General features: G+C 50.7%; 2 protein-coding genes across 7 annotated transcripts in view; one reads left to right on the forward strand and one right to left on the reverse strand.

The window, feature by feature from the left end:
- The window catches only part of ccdc32 (coiled-coil domain containing 32), a 34,093-nt gene extending 32,936 nt beyond the window's left edge, over nucleotides 1-1,157 (reverse strand). The window contains exon 1 of one of the 2 annotated variants that reach the window (XM_078406112.1): nucleotides 1,030-1,067. The gene's annotated coding sequence lies outside the window, so the exon portion shown is untranslated. Of the gene's footprint in view, nucleotides 1-1,029 lie in introns of both variants that reach the window. The other variant, XM_078406110.1, reaches the window with a different exon arrangement.
- On the forward strand, nucleotides 1,019-25,508 carry pcmtl (l-isoaspartyl protein carboxyl methyltransferase, like). Of its 5 annotated transcripts, none has more exons than XM_078406108.1 (9): nucleotides 1,019-1,145; nucleotides 7,928-8,005; nucleotides 11,503-11,607; nucleotides 12,928-12,959; nucleotides 20,723-20,827; nucleotides 21,494-21,614; nucleotides 22,108-22,193; nucleotides 23,583-23,752; nucleotides 24,367-25,502. In XM_078406108.1, exons 2-9 carry the CDS (start codon nucleotides 7,951-7,953, stop codon nucleotides 24,440-24,442), a joined length of 750 nt encoding a protein of 249 aa, XP_078262234.1. In that variant the 5' UTR covers nucleotides 1,019-1,145; nucleotides 7,928-7,950; the 3' UTR covers nucleotides 24,443-25,502. The 5 variants fall into 5 exon arrangements, with proteins under 5 accessions (XP_078262234.1, XP_078262230.1, XP_078262232.1 ...); XM_078406104.1 differs by having other exon boundaries at nucleotides 1,025-1,145; nucleotides 7,890-8,005; XM_078406106.1 differs by having other exon boundaries at nucleotides 1,025-1,145; nucleotides 7,890-8,005; nucleotides 24,363-25,499.
- The last annotated feature ends 10 nt before the right edge of the window (nucleotides 25,509-25,518 follow it).

Here is a 25,518-nt window from a genome sequence, read left to right on the forward strand (position 1 = left end):
ACGGTGCGGGGGGGGGGCAGTGACGGTGCAGGGGGGCAGTGACGATGCAGGGGGGGGCAGTGACGATGCGGGGGGGGCAGTGACGGTGCGGGGGGGGGGGCAGTGACGGTGCGGGGGGGGGGCAGTGACGGTGCGGGGGGGGCAGTGACAGTGCGGGGGGCAGTGACGGTGCGGGAGGGCATTGACGGAGGGGCGGTGAGGGGGTCCAGGGGTCGGGGGGGCAGTGACGGTGCGGGGGGGGGGCAGTGACGGTGCGGGGGGGGCAGTGACGGTGCGCGGGGGGCAGTGACGGTGCGCGGGGGGCAGTGACGGTGCGCGGGGGGCAGTGACGGTGCGGGGGGGGGGGCAGTGACGGTGCAGGGGGGCAGTGACGGTGCGCGGGGGGCAGTGACGGTGCGGGGCGGGCAGTGACGGTGCGGGGGGGCAGTGACGGTGCGGGGGGGCAGTGACGGTGCGGGGGGGCAGTGACGGTGCGCGGGGGGGCAGTGACGGTGCGGGGGGGCAGTGACGGTGCGGGGGGGCAGTGACGGTGCGGGGGGGCAGTGACGGTGCGGGGGGGCAGTGACGGTGCGCGGGGGGGCAGTGACGGTGCGGGGGGGCAGTGACGGTGCGGGGGGGGCAGTGACGGTGCGGGGGGGGGGCAGTGACGGTGCAGGGGGGGCAGTGACGATGCAGGGGGGGGCAGTGACGATGCGGGGGGGGGGCAGTGACGGTGCGGGGGGGGGGCAGTGACGGTGCGGGGGGGGGGCAGTGACGGTGCGGGGGGGGGCAGTGACGGTGCGGGGGGGGGGCAGTGACGGTTCGGGGGGGGGCAGTGACGGTGCGGGGGGGGCAGTGACGGTGCGGGGGGGCAGTGACGGTGCGGGAGGGCATTGACGGAGGGGCGGTGAGGGGGTCCAGGGGTCGGGGGGGCAGTGACGGTGCGGGGGGGGGGCAGTGACGGTGCAGGGGGGCAGTGACGGGGGGGGGGGGGGGGGAGGGGGTCCAGTGGTCGGGGGGGGGGGGGTCCCGCGGCCGCCCGCTACTCACCCTAACGACATCGCAACCGCCGCCTCACACGACACACGCACGCGCGCCGTCATCAAAACGCGACCGCACCGCCGCTAGGAGAAGAGAGAGCGGGGAGGAGGGAGAGTGATGAGAAGGTGAGGATAAGGTGTTGGCGGGGAGAATGAGGAGGGGATGAAGGGAGAGGGGGAGAATGAAGGGAGAGAATGGAGGGAGAGAGGGGGGGGAGAGGGAGGGGGGAGAGGGAGGGGGAGGTGAGAGGGAGGGGAGAGGGAGAGGGGGGGGAGAGAGGGAGAGGGGGGGAGGGGAGGGAGAGGGGGGGGGGAGAGGCGGGGGAGGGGAGAGGGGGGGGGAGAGGCGGGGGAGGGGAGAGGGGGGAGAGGGAGGGGGAGAATGAAGGGAGAGAGGGGAGGGAGGGAGGGAGAGGGGAGGGAGGGAGGGAGAGGGGGGGGAGGGGAGGGAGAGGGGGGAGGGGAGAGAGATGGGGAGGTGAGAGGGAGGGGGAGGTGAGAGGGAGAGGGAGGGGGAGGAGAGAGGGAGGGGGAGAGGGAGGGGGAGGAGAGAGGGAAGGGAGAGGGAGGGAGAATGGAGGGAGGGGAGAGGGGGGAGAATGAAGGGAGAGGGAGGGAGGGGAGAATGAAGGGAGAGGGAGGGAGAGGAGAGGGAGGGAGGGGAGAGGGAGGGAGAATGGAGGGAGGGGAGAGGGGGGAGAATGAAGGGAGAGGGAGAGGAGAGGGAGGGAGGGGAGAGGGAGGGAGAATGGAGGGAGGGGAGAGGGGGGAGAATGAAGGGAGAGGGAGGGAGAGGAGAGGGAGGGGAGGGGAGAGGGAGGGAGAATGGAGAGGGGGGAGAATGAAGGGAGAGGGAGGGAGGGGAGAATGAAGGGAGAGGGAGGGAGAGGAGAGGGAGGGAGGGGAGAGGGAGGGAGAATGGAGGGAGGGGAGAGGGGGGAGAATGAAGGGAGAGGGAGGGAGGGGAGAATGAAGGGAGAGGGAGGGAGAGGAGAGGGAGGGAGGGGAGAATGAAGGGGGAGGGAGGGAGAGAGAGAATGAAGGGAGAGGGAGGGAGGTAGGGGAGAATGGAGGGAGAGGGAGGGAGAATGAAGGGAGGGGAGAGGGGGGAGAATGAAGGGAGAGGGAGGGAGGGGAGAATGAAGGGAGAGGGAGGGAGAGGAGAGGGAGGGAGGGGAGAGGGAGGGAGAATGGAGGGAGGGGAGAGGGGGGAGAATGAAGGGAGAGGGAGGGAGGGGAGAATGAAGGGAGAGGGAGGGAGGGAGGGGAGAATGAAGGGGGAGGGAGGGAGAGAGAGAATGAAGGGAGAGGGAGGGAGGTAGGGGAGAATGGAGGGAGAGGGAGGGGAGAATGAAGGGAGAGGGAGGGAGGGAGGGAGAGAATGAAGGGAGAGGGAGGGAGGGAGGGAGGGAGAGAATGAAGGGAGAGGAGGGAGGGGGAGAATGGAGGTGGAGGGAGGGAGGAGAGAATGAAGGGAGAGGGAGAGGGAGAAAATGAAGGAGAGGGAGGGGGAGAATGGGGAGGGAGGGAGGGAGGGGAATGAGGATGGAGGGAAGGGAGCGAGAGAAGAGGGAAGGAGGGAGTTCACATGTTATAGGAGTAGAGTTAAGCCATTCGGCCCATGGAGTCCACTCCGCCATTCAACATGGCTGATCTCTGCCTCCTAATCCCATTTTCTTGCCTTCTCCCCATAACCCTTGACACCTGTTCTAATCAAGAATGCCCAACAGGTTAAGGACTTTGCAGAGTGAGTGTCCTGCAAAGCCTCTACAGCCCACCTCTATGGGTTCATAGTATGTCTTCCAGCCTCTGTACCGGCACGGTAGCGCAGCGGTAGAGTTGCTGCTTTACAGCGAATGCAGCGCCGGAGACTCAGGTTCGATCCTGACTACGGGTGCTGCACTGTACGGAGTTTGTACGTTCTCCCCGTGACCTGCGTGGGTTTTCTCCGAGATCTTCGGTTTCCTCCCACACTCCAAAGACGTACAGGTATGTAGGTTAATTGGCTGGGTAAATGTAAAAATTGTCCCTAGTGGGTGTAGGATAGTGTTAATGTACGGGGATCGCTGGGCGGCACGGACTTGGAGGGCCGAAAAGGCCTGTTTCCGGCTGTATATATATGATATGATATGATATGATATCTCCACCAGCTCCTGGTACTTTACGCGTTTCCTCTCATTTGCTTCTTCCATACGCTCTTCCCAGGGCACTGTCAGCTCGAATGATCAGCTGTTTTGTCACTTCGGAGGTGATGATCCTGTCTGGCCGGAGTGATGTTGCTGTGATGTGCTGCGGAAATTTCAGCTGTTTGCCCAGATCGACGTGCAGCTGCCAGTCAGTGGCCATGTCGAGGAGGCCCGCCTTGTATTTGGTTGTGGTCGAAGCTTCTCTCCAGCTTTGACAAAAGTGATTGGTTTCTTTGGGGCGCGGTGGTGTTTGCTGCTACTGATGGCAGTGGCTATGCTCTCAGCAACCACCTTAACCACCTGGTCACAGCGCCACCGATAGCGACCTTCGCCAAGGGACCTTGGGCAGCTGCTGAGGAGATGTTTTAATGATCCCCTTCCAGTGCAAAGTGGGCAGGAAGGTGTCACGCTCTTGCCCCAGACGTGGAAGTTTGCTGGGCTTGGTAGGGCATCGTAGACAGCTTGGACAAGGAACCGGACGCGCTGGAAGTCTGCCTACATGATGTTTGAGCAGGTAATCCTGCGCTGCGGTATGCTCTCCCACCATGTCTATGCTCCCTGCTGCCTGGGCCCCACCGTCCTGCTCGCACGCTCTTCCTCCACACCTGCTCGGATCTCTTCCTGGATGAGATGGTGTCTCTCCTTGCCCTGAGCCTTGCCAACATGGGTCTTAGGGAAGTATCCCAAGCCCGCTCTGCCAGTTGCCATGACTCCCATCAATGCCTTTTGCCTCAGGCGTGACTCTGCCACCTCCACTGCCTTCTCCGCCCTCCATTTCCTCCCTGTTCTCACCTTGATGCCAGCCGATGACACCTTCTGGTCCCTGCATCTCGGGCTTTTCTTGTTCACGCCACCATAAACTCTTCAGTGAGGCCACTAAATGGGAGCTGCAAGATGTTACTGGTCCCGTACCATGCTGCACTGTTGAGGCTGCAGGGAAGGCCAAGCCACTTGCGAAGAAAGCCACTGATCTTCCTTTCGAGGGACTCGACTGTGGTCAATGGAACAACGTAAACCAGCAGAGGCCACAGGACTCGGGGCAGGATGGAATGCTGATAGATCCAGGCCTTGAATCTGCCAGGCAGGTCTGACTTGTCGACTTTGGTGAGCCAGGCTTCAAGGTCTTCGGTGGATTTTTGAATGGCGGCAGAGTCTCTCAGAGTTGCGTCAAAAAGCTTCCCCAAACTCTTGAAAGGTTTCTCAGTGATGGAGGGAATGGCAGTTCCGGATAATAAGAAGTGGAATTTGTCAGTCACCTTCCCCTTCTTCTTTGGAATGAAATGATCCTGCACCTTCCGAATTATCTGCAGAAATTCCTGCCATTACTGCTCTACCCTCATTCCTACTAAAGACCCTTTCCAGTCAATCTTTACCAGCTCCTCTCTCATGCCTCGGTAGTCCCCTTTGCTCCGCTGTAATACCGACACTTCCGATTTCACCTTCTCCCTTTCAAATTATACGTTATACCTTATCACTAGTACCAGGATTTTGCCACAAGTGCCTTTTCATGCCTCCTTTGATGATTTCAGCAAGATAATGCCCTTTTCACGACTGAGTGCCTAAATCAGCCTTTTTTTGCCGTGTTAACGTAACTTACAAGATAATTTCCACCACCGGGGCGTAACCGGGGGCACCACCCTCGGTCGTTCATTCGTGGGTCGTGGACGAGGCCCCAGTCTTTCGCAGTCAGGCTGTAAATGGGTGTTAAGTGGTGATTGGAGAGGGGCGGGTGGGGAAGGGTCCAGTCTTTTCAAACTGGAGTCAGGCTGTCAGTAGGTGTGGTGTTGGTTAGGGAGGGGCGGAGGGGGTACCAGGGTTAGGTTTCTGTTTATCGAACCTGCAGTAGTACTCGTCCAGGTCGTTGGCCAGCAGACGATTGTCCAAGGCTTTCCTCTTGTAGCTTGTGATTTCTTGCAAGCCCTTCCAAAATGAAGAAGAGTCATTAGCTGAGAACTTGCTCCTGATTCCTCTTCTCAGCTTGTACTTGGCCTGCCTGTAGAGGTCTGCATCCCCGCTCCTGTAGGATCTACCCTTGCAAGCGTCAAAACACCTAAAGTCAAGTCATCGCCTTGTAAAAAAACTGAACAATTTGATGAGAGTGTACGGGAGTGAGATATTCTCTACAGACAACTGTGTGCTGTTTTGCAAAGCACGTGAGAAAGCAGTGAATCATGAGAAGAAATATTTCGTCGCCCAGCATGTACAGACAGCTAAACACAAGTCGGCGGCAGAGAAACTGAAGGCGGGAAATACGCAAACTTGTCTCCTCATTACATTTACTGCTGGCTCCAGTCGCAAATCTGTTTTCAAGTGATCTGTGCAAGATCATTGATCATTGATTCATTGATGCTGGAATTCCACAGTGGAAATTGGAAAACAAATCTCTCAGAGGTTTTTTGGAGAAATACACAGAGGAACATAAACCGAGCGAGTCATCATTACGGAAAAATTATGTTGACAGCAACTTCAACATTGTTGTGCAGAAAATTAGAGATGAAGTTGCATGCAACAAAATATGGATTTCAATAGACGAGACAACCGATGCTGTGGGGAGATATGTTGCCAATGTGGTCATCGGTACACTGGAGGCAGGTCGACCATCAAAGGAGTATTTGTTGACATCGGAAGTATTGGAGAAGTCAAACAGCTCAACTATTGCTCAGTTGCTTACATCTTCACTTGCTGTACTTTGGCCAGAAGATATAAACACGAGAATGTTCTTCTGTTTATGACTGAAAAAGCTGCTCGTGCTTAAAGTTTTATTCCCCAAAATGTTGCATTTGACGAATGTTTTTGACTTGAAGTTTTATTCCCCAAAATGTTGCAAATGTTGCAATAGAATTGCCGAGCACCTACGTGGCTTTTTCCAAATGTCGATCGCCTAGTTTCCAATGTCAAGAAAATCTTCCTCAAAGCACCGTCACCGTGTGCAGTTGTTCAAGGAAATGGCACCTGAGATTCCGCTGCCCGTTTTGAGTAGGTGGGGTACATGGCTCTCTACATGGGTACATGGCTCTCTACAATGCTGCAAATTTTGAAAAGATGAAGGACCTGCTGCAGTCAGGACTGTCAGAGAAATCATGCAGAGAAAGTCCCCCCACCGTGACCTTGTGTTTATTGCTTCCAATTTTGCAAACTTCCCACAAGCTATCACTTCCCTTGAGAAACGTGGCGAAACATTAGTGAATAACTTGCAGGTTTTCAACAAAGTAACGGACGATATTTGTAAAGTTCCTGATGATGTAGGTAAAGACATACAAGGAAAATGTGAGAGAGTGATTTTAGGTAACAAAGATCTTGAAGAAATACAAAACATAGCTAAAGTTCTGAAAGGTAGTTGTTATGCACAAGATATCGATATGAATATAGAGTCTGTAGCTTGCTTCGGGTATGCACCAGCGACCTCAACTGGGGTAGAAATACGTTTTTCAGAACTGAAGCATATTCTGTCTGACAGATGGCATAGTTTAACACCAGATAATTTGAAAAAAATGCTAGTAATTAGGTGCAATCAGGCAACTTTGGTCATTTAATGTAGTATACGTTTATATTATCATTTTTAATCATATTTTGGTGGTGGAAATACATGCCTTCTTATGCCTTCTTTTCATCAATAAATGCCTTTTTTGTGTCTTTTTCATAATTTTATGCCTATTTGCCTGCCTATTTCAGAGATTTTTAGCGCCTAAACATCTTGGCTCAACTTATCACATTGTGGTCACTACCTCTTAGTGGTTCCTTTATCTTAAGTTCTCTTTATTAAATCTGGTTCCTTGCACAACACTAAATCTAGAATTACCTTATCCCTGGTAGGCTCCACTACAAGCTGCTCTAAGAATCCATCTCGGAGGCACTCTACAAATTCCCTCTCTTGGGGTCCAGTACCAACCTGATCCTCCCAGTTTACCTACATATTGAAATCTCCCATTGCCTTTCCAACACGCTGATTTTATTTACTGATGCAACGTACCCTATATCCTGGCTACTGTTTGGGGGACTGTAAATAACTCTCATTAGAGTCTTGCAGTTTTTCAACTCTACCCACTGGGACTCTACATCTTTGCAAAGAACTGAATTTCATTCCTTACCAGCAGTGCTACCCCACCCCCTCTGCACACCTATTTGTCCTTGCGATAGGATGTGTAGCCTTGAATATTTAGCTCCCAGCTGCAATCCTCTTGCAGCCACGTCTCCGGAATGCCTACAACATCATACCTGCCAATTTCCAACTGTGCTACAAGCTCATCCACTTTGTTCCTTATGCTACGTCCATTCAAATATAATACCTTCAATTTGGTGTTGACCACCCCCTCCTCTCACAACCATCCCGGTTTTACCCGACCTTGCTCCCTTCTCCCTTTTTAAAATTTCTGTCCTGTTATTTCTGGAGACTTCCTTGACCTTTCCTGCACTCTCTTGCCCGTAAACGCCACACGTACGCTTCCACGCTGTTGACCCCCCCACCCCACTGTTTAGTTTAAACCCACCCGTGCAGCACCAGCAAACCTGCCTGCCAGAATGTCGTTCCCCTCCAGTTAAGGAGCAACCCGTCCCTTTTGTACAGGGAGGGAGAGAAGGGGACGTGGAGAGGGAGAGATGGAAGGGAAGGAAGGGGAGGGGAGGGGAGGAAGGGAAGGAAGGGATGGATGCAGTTATGAGCACTAATGGCTGTGCTTTGGTTCAGTTTAAGGAGCATGCTGAGGCTGTCTGTTGTGTTTCCAGTGGGCGTGCTCCTCGTCAGGACCATGGCATGGACGTCCTCCGGAAACTCCCACTCACAGCTGATTGAGAACCTGAGACGTGAGTAACTGGAGCCCATGGGTCAGGGCCGGTGGCTGCACCAGTACACTGTTACGAGGCGCTGCAGAGAGTAGATATTCTGGTCATCTCGCAAACACCTGCAGATCCTGGAGTAGTTCCTTCAGCATTGCAAATACCGATCCACTATTGAAAGCCTGGGACAGAGAAAACACGTAACTACAAACATCAGTATTGGGGGAAAATCTGGAATCTAATAATGAAAGCCTATAGAGAAGAATGATAGGATTAAGCAGAGTTAGAGTGAGTTTGTGAAAGGAACATTTACAGAGGATGTAACCAGTGGAATAGATGAGGAGGTTCTCGTTATCTGCCTCGGTCTTTCATTGGATCCTGCTCCCCCGCCAATCTAGTGTAAACCTGCCTGTCAGGGCCCATTGATACTTAGTCAGACCCCAGGCATTTATCCAGCTTAATATGCTTTAAGGCCATAAGTCATAGGACTAGAATTAGGCCATTCCGCCCATCAGGTTTACTCCGCCATTCAAGCATGGCTGATCTATCTCTCCCTCCTAACCTCATTCTGCCTTCTCCCCATAACCTCTGAAACCTATACTGGTCAAGAATCTATTTATCGCTGCCTTAAAAATATCCACTGACTTGGCCTCCACAGTCTTCTGTGGCAATGAATTCCACAGATGCACCAGCCTCTGACGAAAGAAATTCCTCCTCATCTTCCTAAAAGAAGGTCCTTTAATTCTGAGGCTGTGACCTCTAGTCCTAGACACCCCCACTAGTGGAAACATCCTCTCCACATCCACTCTATCCAAGCCTTTCACTATTCTGTACGTTTCAATGAGGTCCCCCCTCTTTAAGACCACAGACACCTCTTTTGTAATGTGGATGTGTCAAAAACATCACAATTATTAATCCCTTACCTTTCATGATTGTCTCTACAGTGTTTACAGATGAAAAATATTCATTTACGATCTCGCCCATCTCCTGTGGCTATACACATAACTAATCTTTAAGAGGACCTACTCTCTCCCTCGTTACCCTTTTATTCTTAATATGTTTGCAGAATCTCTTGGGATTCTCCTTCACTTTATCTACCAGAGCTATCTTGTCCACTCTTGACCTTCCTGATTTCCCCCTTGGTTGTACGCCTACATCTCTCATCCTCCTCAAGGGGTTCACTTGGTCCCTGCTGCCTATACCTGACTTATGCCTCCATTTTCCTGATCAGAGCCTCAACATGCCCCAGGGCTCCCTAACCCTGCCAGCTTTGCTCTTCACTCTAACAGGACATGCTGGCCCTGAACTCTCCCTTTTTCAGTTTATTTTAGTTTAGAGATACAGCACTGAAACAGGCCCTTCGACCCACCGGGTCCGCACCGACTAGCGATCTCCGCACGTTGACACCACCTTACACACACTTTACACTTATACAGCCAATTAACCTACAAACGTGTATGTCTTTGGTGTGGGAGGAAACCGAAGATCTCGGAGAAAACCCACGTTGGTCACGGGGAGAACGTACAGTACAGCACCCGTAGTCAGGATGGAACCTGGGTCTCTGGCGCTGTAAGGCAGTAGCTCTACCGCTGCACCACCGTGCTGCCCTGATCCTGTATCCCCGTCTCATTTTTCTCAATTAGAAGCTGAATGTTGCCCCCTCTTTTGTTGAGCCATTTACATACTGTTTAAGAAGGCTATTCCGGACACATTAAAAAAATTCCACCCCATTCTATCCCTTTGTGCTCTGGCCATCAGGGTCAATATGAAATAAGTGGAAATCACCTACTAATACAACTTTGTTATTCTTACAGCTCGATCTCCTTGCAGATCTGTCCGTTTAACTACTGCAGACTAATGGGAAGCCTATCAAAGTGATCATCCCCTCCTCATTTCTGAGTTCTACCCATATACCTTCATAAGCTCATCGTGGCTGATCTATCTCTCCCTCCGAACCCCATTCTCCTGCCTTCTCCCCATGATCCTTGACACCACATACAAATCAAGAATCTCTATCTCTGCCTTAAAAATATCCATTGACTTGGCCTCCAGTCTTCTGTAATAAAGAATTCCACAGATTCACCACCCTCTGATTAAAGAAATTCACTACAAATATCGTCCTTCTCACTGCCGTGGTGTTCTCCCTCAATCAAAAACGCAATGCTCTCAGTTCTCTTACCTCCACCTCAATCATGTCTGTAGCATCTATACCCTGAAACATTGGGCCAGTCCTGCCCCTCCCTCAACCGTGCGGCACGGTGGCGCAGCGGTAGAGTTGCTGCCTTACAGCGAATGCAGCGCCGGAGACTTGGGTTCGATCCTGACTACGGGTGCTGTCTGTACGGAGTTTGTACGTTCTCCCCGTGACCTGCGTGGGTTTTCTCTGAGATCTTCGGTTTCCTCCCACACTCCAAAGACGTACAGGTATGTAGGTAAATTGGCTGGGCAAATATAAAAATTGTCCCTAGTGGGTGTAGGATAGTGTTAGTGTGCGGGGATCGCTGGGCGGTGCGGACCCGGTGGGCCGAAGGGCCTGTTTCTGCGCTGTATCTCTAAATCTAAATCTAAATCTAAACCATATTTCTGTCATGGCTACAATCCCCAGTCCCATGCCCTGAGCTCTTCCACCTTGCCTGTCAGGCTATCAGTCTTTAGTCTATCAGTATCAATTTAGTTTATCAGTCCAGTTCACTTTAGTTTATTGTCACGTGTAGCAAGGTTCAGCTTTTGTTGTGCGCTAACCAGTCAGCGGAAAGACAATACATGATTACAATCGAGCCATTTACAGTGTATAGATACGTGACAAGGGAATAATGTTTTGTGCCAGGTAAAGCCAGTACAGTCCAACCAGGGGACCACCAATGAGTTCAGCACTGCTCTCTGGTTGTGGTGGGATGATTCAGTTGACTGATAACAGTTGGGAAGAAACTGTCCCTGAATCTGGAGGTGTGCGTTTTCACACTTCTTTACCTTTTGCCCGATTTGGAGAGGGGAGAAGAGGGAGCGACTTGTCTTTGATTTTGCTGCTGGCCTTGCCGAGGCAGCGTGAGGTATGAATGGAGTCAATGGAAGGGTTGGGTTGGTTTGTGTGATGGATGGTGATGATGAATTTTGTGTCCACAATTCTCTACAATTTCTTGCGGTCGTCCTCCTTCAGTTCCTGTCTAGCCCCTGCTTGTCTCGTCTACTCAACTAGCTTGCTTGAACGTTTATATCTGCCTCAACTATCTCTACCACTACCTTTTGGGTCCCAACTCACTGCAAGACTATCCCAAGTGGCACGACTAAATCTCCCTGTCAGGTAATTTGCTCTCTCTCGTTCTGGTGTGATCCGTCCCTGTGTACAGGTCCCACCTGCCTTGGAAGGGAACTCAATGAGCTATATCTCACTCAGTATTAGTCCCAGACTCTGAGGAACTCGGGGCCCAAACGAGATTAGGGGACCCAATAAGCTGGCGCACGGTGCCTGACGTTGACCTGCACTCTCAAATGCCTGTAACATGTATATATGTTTCCCTGTGTAGGCGATGGCGTCATTCGCTCCGATCGAGTGTTCAAAGCTTTGATGGAGACTGACCGTGTCCATTACTGCAAAGATTTCCCCTTCGAGGATTCTCCACAGTCTATAGGTGAGTGGAGAGACCAGCGACATTGGAGTGCAGTTACTGAGGTGCAGGAGGTAACAGAGGAGACCTGCGATTGCTCCCTCTCCCCTGACCCTCGGTCTGAAGAAGGGTCTCGACCCATAACGTCACCCATTCCTTCTCTCCAGAGATGCTGCCTACTCCGCTGCCCTCCAGCTTTTTGTGTCTGTCTTCGGTTTAAACTAGCATCTGCAGTTCCTTGCTACATATTGCTCCTTGGGATGTCTGACTGATACCCAAACAGGAATGAGGGGGATAAAGGGAGATGCCTCTCCCTCCACCCTGACCTGCCAACAACTGCACCCTGCTCCGCCCACATCCACCTCCTCTCGTCCCTCCCTTTAACCTCACCCACCACCCCCTCATCTTGCCAACTCTCCCTCACCCCACCACTCCTCACCCTTCCCCTCCCCACCCCTCCCTGCCCCTCCCCTCCCTATCCTGAATCTTTCCTACTTTCCCTTCCCCGTTGAGGAAAATGAACTGACCTAATCCCAAGTAAAGGGTTTTTGTGTCCGTGTTTAATATCGGGCTCCTGACATCTGTTTACCCACGGATCTGTGACAATACTGTGTCACGTGTTTCTGTGTTAGACCCCTTCACTCCATGCATGTATGTATATAGTCATTGTCCACAGGAAGTTGTCACTCAAATATATCTTCCTTTTCAGACACAAAATGCTGGAGTAACTCAGCGGGATGGCAGCATCTCTGAGAGAAGGAATGGGTGACGGTGACCCTGAAGAAGGGTTTCGACCCGAAACGTCACCCATTCAATAGACAATAGGTGCAGGAGTAAGCCATTCGGCCCTTGGAGCCAGCACCGCCATTCATGGCTGATCATTCTCAATCAGTACCCCGTTCCTGCCTTCTCCCCGTACCCCTGACTCCGCTGTCCTTAAGAGCTCTATCTAGCTCTCTCTTGAATGCATTCAGAGAATTGGCCTCCACAGCCTTCTGAGGCAGAGAATTCCACAGATTCACAACTCTCTGACTGAAAATGTTTTTCCTCATCTCCGTTCTAAATGGCCTACCCCTTATTCTTAAACAGTGGCCCCTGGTTCTGGACTCCCCCAACATTGGGAACATGTTTCCTGCCTCTAACGTGTCCAACCCCTTAATAATCTTATACGTTTCGATAAGATCCCCTCTCATCCTTCTAAATTCCAGTCTATACAAGCCTAGTCGCTCCAGTCTCTCCAGAGATGCTGCCTGTCCCGCTGAGTTACTCCAGCTTTTTATCTCTATCTTTGGTGTCGGCCAGCATCTGCAGTTCCATGCTACACACATCTTTGTGTTTTTCTAGGTTACCATGCAACCATCAGTGCACCCCACATGGTAAGTGATGACCAGAACTCTCTGTGTACCCTGGCATGTGTGATGTTTACTGAGCTTGGCTCTCATTGAGGGAGCTATGATGTTCTTTGGAGACTTGCACTGAGCATAGATCTGAAAAACAGCCTCTGTGGAAAGGGGTATCTCACTGGACAAGTGGGCGTCATGTGGAGTTGGGATGTCTGAATCTTCACTGAGCTTGTGAAATCCTCTCTCTATTCCTCAGCGAGAAACACTATGGAAACGCATCCTTCCAGCATTTCCCCACCCCCGACCCCAGCAGCCGATCTGAGAGCTGCTCCCTCCTGTCTGGACTGCCTTGTTCCAGTTTAGTTCTGATATACAAACTGTTTGGCATCGAATGATTAGGGACATGACGTTCAATGAGTGCAATGAGATCAGCAGATGCCCTTTGGATAACATGGCTCCCAAACCTCCTTCACTGCCATCCTCCTATCTCACACCACACGATTCATTCCAATAGGGCGGCAGCGGTAGAGTTGCTGCCTTACAGCACTTGCAGCGTCGGAGACCCGTGTTCGAACCCGACTACGGGCGCCGTCTGTACGGAGTTTGTGCGTTCTCCCCGTGACCTGCGTGTGTTTTCTCCGAGATCTTCGGTTTCCTCCCACACTCCAAAGACGTACAGGTTTGTAGGTTAATTGGCCTGGTAAATATAAAAAAACTGTCCCTAGTGTGTGTAGGATAGTGTTAATGTGCGAGGATCGCTGGGCGGTGCGGACCCAGTGGGTTGGAGAGCATGTTTCCGCGCTGTATCTCTACACTACACTAAATTAAACTTAAACATAGGAACAGAGCAGGAATAGGGCACTCAGGCTCCCAGCCTGCCACCACTTTCACACCCTGGCTGATCAAATTTCCAGGCTTCATCTCATTTCCCTATTCTCACCCGTACGTAGTAGTTCTAAAATCTGTGAAGAACTCCCCATCCACAGTTAGCTGGGGTATAAAACTCCAGAGTCACAACCCCTGGGCAGTAGAAGTTGCTTCTTTATACCCGTCTTAAATCAGTTCAGTTCAGTCTATTGTCACGTGCTCCAAGGTAGAGTGAAAAGCTTTAGTTGCGTGCTGTCCTGTTGCAGAAAGACAATACATGATCACAATAGAGTTATGTCGATACATGATCACAATAGAGTTATGTCGATGCATGATAAGGGATAATGTTTAGTGCAAGGTAAAGCTAGCAAAGTCTGATCAAGGATAGTCCCAGGGACAGCTTGTTTTACAAATGAAACGATGTAATCTGACTACGGGCGCCGTCTGTACGGAGTTTGTACGTTCTCCCCGTGACCTGCGTGGGTTTTCTCCGAGATCTTCGGTTTCCTCCCACACTCCAAAGACGTACAGGTATGTAGGTTAATTGGCTGGGCAAATGTAAAAATTGTCCCTAGTGGGGTGTAGGATAGTGTTAGTGTGCGGGGATCGCTGGGCGGCGCGGACCCGGTGGGCCGAAGGGCCTGTTTCTGCGCTGTATCTCTAAATCTAAAATCTAAAAATCTAAATCTAGTTCTTGGTACCCACAACATCAGCCAGTCAGTCCCCATCCGCACCTCATACAGTATGTTTCAGTAAAGTCACGTCTCATTCTTCTACATTAAACAAGTCTCGGCCCAACTTGATTAACCTTTCTTCATATAATCAACACCCTGCTTTCAGGATTCAACCTTGTGAGCCTTAAGAACATAGAATAGTACAACACAGAAAAAGGACCTTCGGCCGTACAATGTCTGTGCTGATCATGATCATGGGTTCAGTGAGTTAAGTGTTCAGTGAGTTAAGGGTTCAGTGAGTTAAGGGTTCAGTGAGTTCAGGGTTCAGTGAGTTCAGGGTTCAGGAAGTTAAGGGTTCAGTGAGTTAAGGGTTCAGTGCTTTTTAGTAAAGGTACAGTTTAAAGGATTAAGAGGGATTTGATTTGATTTAATTTGGGGGTAAGACATGTCAGATGAGATCGGCCCCGTGGAATGCTCATCCTGCAACATGTGGGAGATCAGGGATATTGTCGGTGTCCCTGATGACTACGTGTGCAGGAAGTGTGTCCAGCTGCAGCTCCTGGCAAACCGCATTCAACGGTTGGAGCTGCGGTTGGACTCATTCTGGAGCATCCACGATGCTGAGAAGGTCGTGGATAGCACGTATAGTGAGTTGGCCACACCACAAGTAAAAGATAAGCGGACAGAAAGGAAACGGGTGGCCACTAGCCAGCGTAGCAGTAGGCAGGTAGTGCAGGAGTCCCCTGCGGTCATCTCCCTCCTAAACAGATATACCATTTTGGATACTGTTGGGAGAGATGCCTCATCAGGGGAAGGCAGCAGCAGCCAAGTTCATGGCACCGTGGGTGGCTCTGTGGCAAAAGAGGGGAGGAAAAAGAGTGGAAGGGCTATAGTGATAGGGGATTCGATTGTAAGGGGAATAGATAGGCGTTTCTGCGGCCGCAAACGAGACTCCAGGATGGTATGTTGCCTCCCTGGTGCAAGGGTCAGGGATATCTCTGAGCGGCTGCAGGACATTCTGAAGGGGGAGGGTGAGCAGCCAGTTGTCGTGGTGCACGTTGGCACCAACGATTTAGGTAAAAAACGGGATGAGGTCCTACAAGGTGAATTTAGAGAGCTAGGAGATAAACTAAAAAGTAGGACCTCAAAGGTAATAATCTCTGGATTACTACCAGTGCCACGTGCTAGTCAGAGTAGGAATAGGAGGATATTTCAGATGAATACGTGGCTTGAAAAATGGTGCAAGGGGGAGGGATTCAAATTTTTAGGACATTGGAACCAGTTCTGGGAGATGTGGGACCAGTACAAACAGGACGGTCTGCACCTGAGCTGGAATGGAACCAATGTCCTAGGAGGAGTGTTTGCTAGTGCTGTCGGGGAGGATTTAAACTAATGTGGCAGGGGGATGGGAGCAGGAGCAGAGAGACAGAGGGGTGTAAAATGAGGGTAGAAGCAACAGGTAGCAAGGTGAAAAGTAAAAGTGGTAGGCAGACAAATCCAGGGCAAAATCAAAAAGGGCCACTTTTCAACATAATCGTACAAGAGGTAAGAGAGTTGTAAAAACAAGCCTGAAGGCTTTGTGTCTCAATGCAAGGAGTATACGTAATAAGGTGGATGAATTAAATGTGGAGATAGTTATTAATGATTATGATATAGTTGGGATTACGGAGACATGGCTCCAGGGTGACCAAGGCTGGGAGCTCAACATCCAGGGATATTCTATATTCAGGCGGGATAGACAGAAAGGAAAAGGAGGTGGGGTAGCGTTACTGGTTAGAGAGGAGATTAAAGCAGTGGAAAGGAAGGACATTAGCTTGGAGGAAGTGGAATCGATATGGGTAGAGCTACGAAACACTAAGGGGCAGAAAACGCTAGTGGGAGTTGTGTACAGGCCACCTAACAGCAGTAGGGAGGTTGGGGATGGCATCAAGCAGGAAATTAGAAATGCATGCACTAAAGGCGCAGCAGTTATAATGGGTGACTTCAATCTACATATAGATTGGGTGAACCAAACTGGCAGGGGTGCTGAGGAAGAGGATTTCTTGGAATGTTTGAGAGATGGTTTTCTAAACCAACATGTCGAGGAACCAACGAGAGAACAGGCCATTCTAGACTGGGTATTGAGTAATGAGGAAGGGTTAGTTAGCAGTCTTGTTGTGCGAGGCCCCTTGGGCAAGAGTGATCATAATATGGTGGAGTTCTTCATTAGGATGGAGAGTGACAAAGTCAATACAGAAACAAGTGTTCTGAACTTAAAGAAAGGTAACTTTGAGGGTATGAGGCGTGAATTGTCCAAGATAGACTGCCGATTGATGCTGAAAGGGTTGACGGTGGACATGCAATGGAAGGCATTTAAAGGTCGCATGGATGAACTACAACAAGTATTCATCCCAGTTTGGCAAAAGAACAAACCAGGAAAGGTAGTGCATCCGTGGCTAACAAGGGAAATCAAGGATAGTATTAAAACAAAAGATGAAGCATACAGATTAGCCAGAAAAAGTAGCATACCAGAGGACTGGGAGAAATTCAGAGTCCAGCAGAGGAGGACAAGGCTTAATTAGGAAAGGGAAAATAGATTATGAGGGAAAACTGGCAAGGAACATAAAAACAGACTGCAAAAGCTTTTATAGATATGTCAAGAGAAAAAGATTAGTTAAGGCAAATGTAGGTCCCTTGCAGTCGGAAACAGGTGAATTGATCATAGGGAACAAGGAGATGGCAGACCAATTGAACAAATACTTCGGTTCTGTCTTCACTAAGGAAGACATAAACCGTCTGCCGGAAATAGCGGGGGACCGGGGGTCTAATGAGATGGAGGAACTGAGGGAAATCCAGGTTAGTCGGGAAGTGGTGTTAGGTAAATTAAATGGATTAAAGGCAGATAAATCCCCAGGGCCAGATAGGCTGCATCCCAGAGTGCTTAAGGAAGTAGCCTCAGAAATAGTGGATGCATTAGTGATAATTTTTCAAAACTCTTTAGATTCTGGAGTCGTTCCTGAGGACTGGAGGGTAGCTAATGTAACCCCACTTTTTAAAAAGGGAGGGAGAGAGAAAACGGGGAATTATAGACCAGTTAGCCTAACATCGGTAGTGGGGAAAATGCTAGAGTCAGTTATTAAAGATGTGATAGCATTACATTTGGAAAGTGGTGAAATCATCGGACAAAGTCAGCATGGATTTACCAAAGGCAAATCATGTCTGACGAATCTTATAGAATTTTTCGAGGATGTAACTAGTAGAGTGGATAAGGGAGAACCAGTCGATGTGTTATATCTGGACTTTCAGAAGGCCTTCAACAAGGTCCCACATAGGAGATTGGTGTACAAACTTAAAGCACACGGTATTGAGGGTTCAGTGTTGAGGTGGATAGAAAATTGGTTGGCGGACAGGAAGCAAAGAGTAGGAATAAACGGGTCCTTTTCGGAATGGCAGGCAGTGACTAGTGGGGTACCGCAAGGCTCAGTGCTGGGACCCCAGTTATTTACAGTGTATATTAATGATTTGGACGAGGGAATTGAATGCAACATCTCTAAGTTTGCGGATGACACGAAGCTGGGTGGCAGTGTTAGCTGCGAGGAGGATGCTAGGAGGCTGCAGAGTGACTTGGATAGATTAGGCGAGTGGGCAAATGCATGGCAGATGCAATATAATGTGGATAAATGTGAGGTTATCCACTTTGGCGGCAAGAATAGGAAAGCAGAGTATTACCTGAATGGTGACCGATTGGGAGAAGGGGAGATGCAACGTGACCTGGGTGTCATGGTGCACCAGTCATTGAAAGCAAGCATGCAGGTGCAGCAGGCAGTGAAGAAAGCGAATGGTATGTTGGCATTCATAGCAAGAGGATTTGAGTTTAGGAGCAGGGAGGTTCTGCTGCAGTTGTACAGGGCCTTGGTGAGACCGCACCTGGAGTATTGTGTGCAGTTTTGGTCTCCTAAACTGAGGAAAGACGTTCTTGCCTTAGAGGGAGTACAGAGAAGGTTCCCCAGATTGATCCCTGGGATGGCGGGACTTACATATGAGGAAAGACTGGATAGACTGGGCTTGTACTCGCTGGAATTTAGAAGACTGAGGGGGGATCTTCAAGTCAAGTCAAGTCAAGTCAAATTTATTTGTCACATACACATACTCGATGTGCAGTGAAATGAAAGTGGCAATGCCTGCGGGTTGTGCACAAAAATAATTACAGTTACAATAAATAAAGTTAATAAGTTACTAAACATAGCACCAAAAGTGTCGACAAAAATTTAGTCTCTGGGGTTATCAAAGTTGACAGTCCTGATGGCCTGTGGGAAGAAGCTCCGTCTCATCCTCTCCGTTTTCACAGCGTGACAGCGGAGGCGTTTGCCTGACCGTAGCATCTGGAACAGTCCGTTACTGGGGTGGCAGGGGTCCCTCATGATCTTGCTTGCTCTGGATCTGCACCTCCTGATGTATAGGTCCTGCAGGGGGACGAGTGTAGTTCCCATGGTGCGTTCTGCCGAACGCACTACTCTCTGCAGGGCCATCCTGTCCTGGGCAGAGCTGTTCCCAAACCAGACTGTAATGTTGCCGGACAGGATGCTCTCTACAGCCCCAGAGTAGAAGCAATGAAGGATCCTCAGCGACACTCTGAATTTCCTCAGTTGTCTAAGGTGGTAAAGGCGCTGCTTAGCCTTACCCACCAGTGCGGCAATGTGCGTTGCCCACGTCAGATCCTCTGCGATGCGGACTCCCAAGTATTTGAAACTGCTCACCCTATCCACAATAGACCCATTTATCTCCAGTGGCGTGTACGTCCTTGGATGTTTAGCCCTTCTGAAGTCCACAATCAGCTCCTTTGTTTTAGTGACATTCAAGAGGAGGCTATTGTCCTGACACCAGAGTGCCAGATCAGCCACCTCCTCCCGGTAGGCCTTCTCATCGTTGTTGGAGATCCGGCCCACCACCACAGTGTCATCAGCAAACTTGATGATGGAGTTTGAGCTGAACCTGGCCCTACAGTCATGTGTGTACAGGGAGTACAATAGGGGGCTAAGGACGCAGCCCTGGGGGGATCCTATGTTCAGGGTGAGGGAGCTAGATGTGTGTTCCCCCATCCTGACCACTTGGGGCCTGGCAGTGAGAAAGTCCAGGACCCAGGCACACAGAGGGGTGCTAAGCCCCAGTTCCAGCAGCTTCTCAACCAGTCTGCTGGGGACTATTGTGTTGAATGCTGAACTAAAGTCAATGAACAGCATCCTCACATAGCCCCCCTGGCTGTCCAGATGAGAGAGAGCGGTGTGTAGAACCTGGGAGACCGCATCTTATAGAAACATATAAAATTCTTAAGTGGTTGGAGAGGCTAGATGCGGGAAGATTGTTCCCGATGTTGGGGGAGTCCAGAACCAGGGGTCACAGCTTAAGGATAAGGGGGAAGGAAGTCTTTTAGGACCGAGATGAGAAAACATTTCTTCACACAGAGAGTGGTGAGTCTGTGGAATTCTCTGCCACAGAAGGTAGTTGAGGCCAGTTCATTGGCTATATTTAAGAGGGAGTTAGATGTGGCCCTTGTGGCTAAAGGGATCAGGGGGTATGGAGAGAAGGCAGGCACAGGTTACTGAGCTGGATGATCAGCCATGATCATATTGAATGGCGGTGCAGGCTCGAAGGGCCGAATGGCCTACTCCTGCACCTATTTTCTATGTTTCTATGTCTATGTTTCTTTGATGCCAAGTTAAATTAATCTCCTTTGCCGAAGCGTGATCCATGTGCTTATCTAAAAACCTCTATCTGCCACTATCGTATCTGCCTCCACCACCACCCATGGCAGAGCGTTCCAGGCCCCCACCCTCTGGCTCAAAAAAATAACACCCTGCTTTGAGCAGAATTAGGCCATTCGGCCCATCAAGTCTGCTCCGCCTTTCAATCATGGCTGATCCATCTCTCCCTCCTAACCCCATTCTCCTGCCTTCTCCCCACAACCGATGACACCCGTACTAATCAAGAATCTATCTATCTCTGCCTTAAATATATCCATTGACAGCCTCTACAGTCTTCTGTGGCAGTGAATTCCACAGATTCTAAAGAAATTCCTCCTCATCTCACTTATTGTACTTCAATATCTTTTGTACTACAAACTTGCGCGATTCTGCTGTTTTGCACTTGTTATATTTACCATGACTGTATGTATATTGTTTACACTGCAACATTCACGTGAACAAGGGATTTAATTGCAGCCGGGTGTATTTGCCAAACTAGCTGTATCTGTTTGTGATGGCTCTTCCCCTGTCCCAGCACGCACACGCCTTGGAATGTCTAAAGGATCATCTGTACGAGGGTGCCCGGGCTCTGGATGTGGGATCAGGGAGCGGCTACCTGACAGCTTGCATGACTAGAATGGTGAGGGCACCGTATCGCTGGCCATGGACATCATGCGAGTGGGCCCTGGCTGCAGTGTCACCCCCACCCCATCACTGCAGATGCCCCATGCTTGGTTTACTTTAGTTATTGTCACGTGTACTGAGGTACAGTGAAACACTCTGAAAACCATGTCATGGCTTTGGAGTGCATTTGTAGTGACTGGGTGGGAATTCAGAGTAGGGTCTGGCGTTATGGGGTGGTGTGGGGGGGGGGGGTTGGGGTGGGTCAGGAACGAGAGTTGTGAAGGGGGTTTGAATGATGGGATGGGGGGTATTGGAATGGGTCAGGAGTGATGGGATTGTAGTTATAAGTGGGTCGGGGTTGGCGGTGAAGGGCGTGGAGTAGGTTGGGAGAGATGGGTTGGTGTGAGTGTGCGTAGAGGGTCGGCAGTGATGGGGTTGTTCAGAGTGGGTCACGGTTGGGGAGAGTGAGGGTGTGGGAGTGATGGGTTGGTGTGTGTGTGCGGAGAGGGTCGGCAGTGATGGGGTTGTTCAGAGTGGGTTGGTGTTGGGGGAGTGAGGGTTTTGGAGAGGATCGTAATGATGGGTTGGGGTTGGGAGTGACGGGGTGGGGGTAGTAGTGGTTTGGGTGATCTGGGCTGGGTGGAATATGCATCCATTCAGACCCCGTTCTCTGTATTGACAGGTGGGACCCACAGGATTAGTGGTCGGAGTCGATCACATCCCGCAGCTGGTGGAACAATCGATCAGCAACATTCAGGCTGACAACTCGTCACTGTTGGCGACAGGCAGGCTGGAGCTGATCGGTAGGCAAAGGGTGGAGGGGAGGGAGATTGAGAGGAGTGGGGATGGAGCGGGGGGAGGGGGAGGGGAGGTGGAGGAGGAGATTGAGTGGGAATGGAGGGGTGGAGTAGGAGAATGAGAGGTGTGGGGATGGAGGTGGGGGGGGGGGAGAGGTGGAGGAGATTGAGAGCAGTGGGGATGGAGGTTGGGGGGGAGGGGAAGGGAGGGGAGAGGTGGAGAAGGGGATTGAGAGGAGTGGGGATGGAGGTTGGAGGGGAGGAGGGGATGGAGGTTGGAGGGGGGGAGGGGAGGAGATTGTGAGGAGTGGGGATGGAGGTTGGAGGGGAGGAGTGGGGATGGAGGTTGGAGGGGGGAGGGGAGGGGAGGAGATTGTGAGGAGTGGTGATGGAGGGGAGGGGAGGGGAGTGGGATGGGGGCAGTAATGGTCAGGATGCCGGTGGGAACAAGGGTCTGAGCTGGGGGTCTCCACGCTCAAGCCTTCTCCTTCCCTTCCAGTGGGGGACGGTCGGAACGGACACACGGACCACGCGCCCTACAACGCTATCCACGTGGGTGCCGCTGCTGCCGTTGTCCCTGCAGCGGTAAGAACACACATCTGCCCACCACACCGGCTCCACCTGGGATGCAAGGCAGAAGCAGCTGCTCCATGGGGCCTGCAGTCAGGGATGGGGAGGCATCAGGGACCCTCCAGTAATGAGCTAAATCACCAACCCTGTTGGCCAGTAAGCGCCCTACAGCCTCCTAGTCACAGTGATACAGTGTGGAAACAGCTCCTGCAGCCCAAAGTGTCCTAGTTACACTAGACCCCACCTTCTGTGTTTGGCCCATATCCCTCCAAACCTGTCCATGTACCTGTCTAACTGTTTCTTAAATGTTGGGATAGTCCCTGCCTCAACTACCTCCTCTGGCAGCTCGTTCCAGCACCCACCACCCTCCTCGATTACGATGATTTCTGCTTGTCATTGAACCATAGCCATACAGCATTGAAACAGGCCCTTCAGCATTCCTTGTCTATGCTGACCAAGATGCCCCATCTACGCTAGTCCCACCTTCCTGCGTTTGGCTTATATCCCTCTGCTCCTTTCCTATCTATATACTTGTCCAAATCACTTTTTAATGTTGTTATCGTACCTGGCTCAACTACCTCCTCTAGTTCCACACACCCACCACCCTCTGTGTGAAAAGGTTGTCCCTCACGTTCCTATTAAATCTGTTCCCTCACCCTAAGCCTATGTCATCTCGTTGTTGATTCCCCTACTCTGGGTAAAAAAAAGCCTGTGTATTCACCGTCTACTCCATTGTCTGGATGTTGTGAGAATCTCTGCCTCTACCACCCTCTCAGGCAGCGAGTTCCAGATTCCAACCAAACCTGCTGCTGCCTCGTCCCTTCAAACCGACAGCCTCTGGCTGGGGTTATTCTCTGTGGAACATGAGGCTGAGAGGAGACGGACACAAAATGCCGGAGTAACTCAGCGGAACAGGCAGCGTCGAAGACTGAAGAAGGGTCTCGACCCGAAACGTCACCCATTCCTTTTCCACAGATGCTGCCTGTCCCGCTGAGTTACTCCATCATTTTGTGTCTGTCGTAGACTGAGAGGAGACCTGAGTTCGATGTATGAAATGAGCAGACCAGGTCGAGGGTGAGAAAGCAGGGGCAGTGATTGAAAGTAACTATTTGAAGGGTTGGAGGGGGATGAGGGAAGTGCTTTCCCCGAGAGGATGTGGTCTGCTTGTTTGTAATGGGTTGGAGGCAGGAGCCCTGCCTTGCCATGTACAGATGTAGGTGTGAAGAGTTGTGTGTGCAAGGTTGGGGACCCAGTGCTGGAAGGCGGGTTTAACATGCTCTCTTTCAAACGGCTGAGATGTCATTTGCCGAATGGCCTGGTGCCATCCTAGCTTTGCAGTGATTCTAACTCCGTGGGCGCTGGTGACTTGACTCCCACACAGCTCTCCACCTCCTCTCCCCACAGTTGCTGCAGCAGCTGAAGCCCGGAGGCCGTCTGGTCATCCCTGTGGGCGGCCGTGCTGGAGGCCAGCAACTGGAGCAGTACGACATGGGAGAGGACGGAAACTTCATTCGCATGCCGCTGATGCGAGTCGCCTATGTGCCCCTGACCGACCGAAAGAGGCAGTGGAGCGGGTATGTGAACTCTCCGGGCAGGTGCCGGGTGAGGGGTGTATCTGCTGAGGGAAGGGTGTGAAATATGAGGGCCAATGCTTTTGCAACTGTGCAGGAAGGAACTGCAGATGCTGGTTTAAACTGAAGATAGTCACAAAAATACTGGAGTAACCCAGCGGGACAGGCAGCATCTCTGGAGAGACAGAATGGGTGACGTTTCGGGTCGAGGCCCTTTTTCAGTCTAGTCAATGGAAAGGAGAACGAGATATAGACAGTGATGTAGAGAGATATGGATCAAATGAATGAAAGATGCAAAAAAGTTACGATGATAAAGGAAACAGGCGTTAACTTTCATTCATTTGTTCCATATCTCTCCACATCACTGTCTATATCGCTTGTTTCCCTTTCCCGTGTTTAATGTGATGTGGCTACTGGTTAACGATGTTCTGAATGTGTGGAGATAGTTGGATGGGGCTCGTGTTGGTGGGAACAAAGATTGGGAGAGTGTGCATCAGTGGATTGTATTGGTGTATGTACTGAGGGAGATGTGTCTGTATGTGAATTGGGCATGGTTTTATAAAGTTGTACCTTGCCCTGCCGACCACTAAAAGCTCTCTATGTCTCCCTCCAGGCAGGAACTGTAAGGTTCCCGTACTCACTTTAGAAGTCAAGCATGGCGGATTTGTCGAACTCATCCAGTGTCCTGGATAGACCTTGGACTCTCCCTAGTGATGATGGAACATGGGTGGGTAAGGGCAAAGGGGATGCAATGGACCAGTTGGAACATGTTGCAGAATTCATCAGCGTGGAGTCAGCAATAAAACACCCATTCCACTCACAACTCGAATGCATCCTTTGGGTAGAGCAACTGCTTGGGAACATTTTCCTAATAGCTCCCTCCCTGCCTGTGGGGAAAGTGAGCTTCAAGTGTGTGCTTAGATGAGCCATCAGTACCATGTAAAATTGCTCATTCATTTTTATCATTGCCAAGAAGGTCCAGTCCAGAAGTCTGTTGCAAAGCCGGCCCACTGAATGAAACTGCCCCACGAATCCTAATGTTGCAAAGCCAACGTCAACCTTCCAAATATAGAGGAAAGTGAGGCAAAACCGTTCACCAGAGCTGAGTAGACAGCCTACCTGCTGAGGAGTGTGAGGAGACCTCTCAAGTCAGCTTTCACAACCTTCTAATTTTCTGGATCAGCATACAATGAGGGACCTTGTCTAATGCTTTACTAAAATCCATGTAGACAATATCCATTGTGTTCTACCCTCCACAATAATCTTCATCACTTCTCAAAAAACAGAATCAAATTTGTGAGACAGAACCTTCCCCGCAAAAGCCAAGCTGACTAATAAATCCATGCTTTTCTAAATACAAATAAATCCTATTCCTTCAAATCCTCTTCAGTAATTTCCCAAGTGTTATGTAAAGTTTCCTGGCCTGTCATTTTCTGGATGATCTCTATTGCCGTTGTTAAACTAAGGCCCAGCCTTTGCTATTCTGCAGTGTTCTGGGACATTGATTGTGACTAATAATGTTCTTGATCAAGGTCCCAGCAATCTCCTCCCTTAACTTCTGAACTGAATCCAATGTATTAACATGATTCCTCCGATAAGGAGGTTAATACTATGCACAGTACTCCATATGTGGTCTCAACAATGCCCTAAAGTGCAACCTCTGTACCTTTGTACTCAATAAACTAACAGCATGAGCTTGCTGAATTTCTGTACCTGGATATTTGTCTTGTGCGAACTTTGCACTAGGACACTAATCCATTTGCAATGTT

Source organism: Rhinoraja longicauda, chromosome 10, assembly GCF_053455715.1.
Source record: "Rhinoraja longicauda isolate Sanriku21f chromosome 10, sRhiLon1.1, whole genome shotgun sequence".
NCBI lineage: Eukaryota > Metazoa > Chordata > Chondrichthyes > Rajiformes > Arhynchobatidae > Rhinoraja > Rhinoraja longicauda.

What these genes read in the sequence shown, in the direction of transcription:
- pcmtl (XM_078406104.1), top strand. An exon ending in GCTGATTGAGAACCTGAGAC is followed by an intron (nt 8,006 to 11,502) that starts GTGAGTAACTGG and finishes TTCCCTGTGTAG; the next exon opens with GCGATGGCGTCATTCGCTCC. An exon ending in CCATCAGTGCACCCCACATG is followed by an intron (nt 12,960 to 20,722) that starts GTAAGTGATGAC and finishes CCCCTGTCCCAG; the next exon opens with CACGCACACGCCTTGGAATG.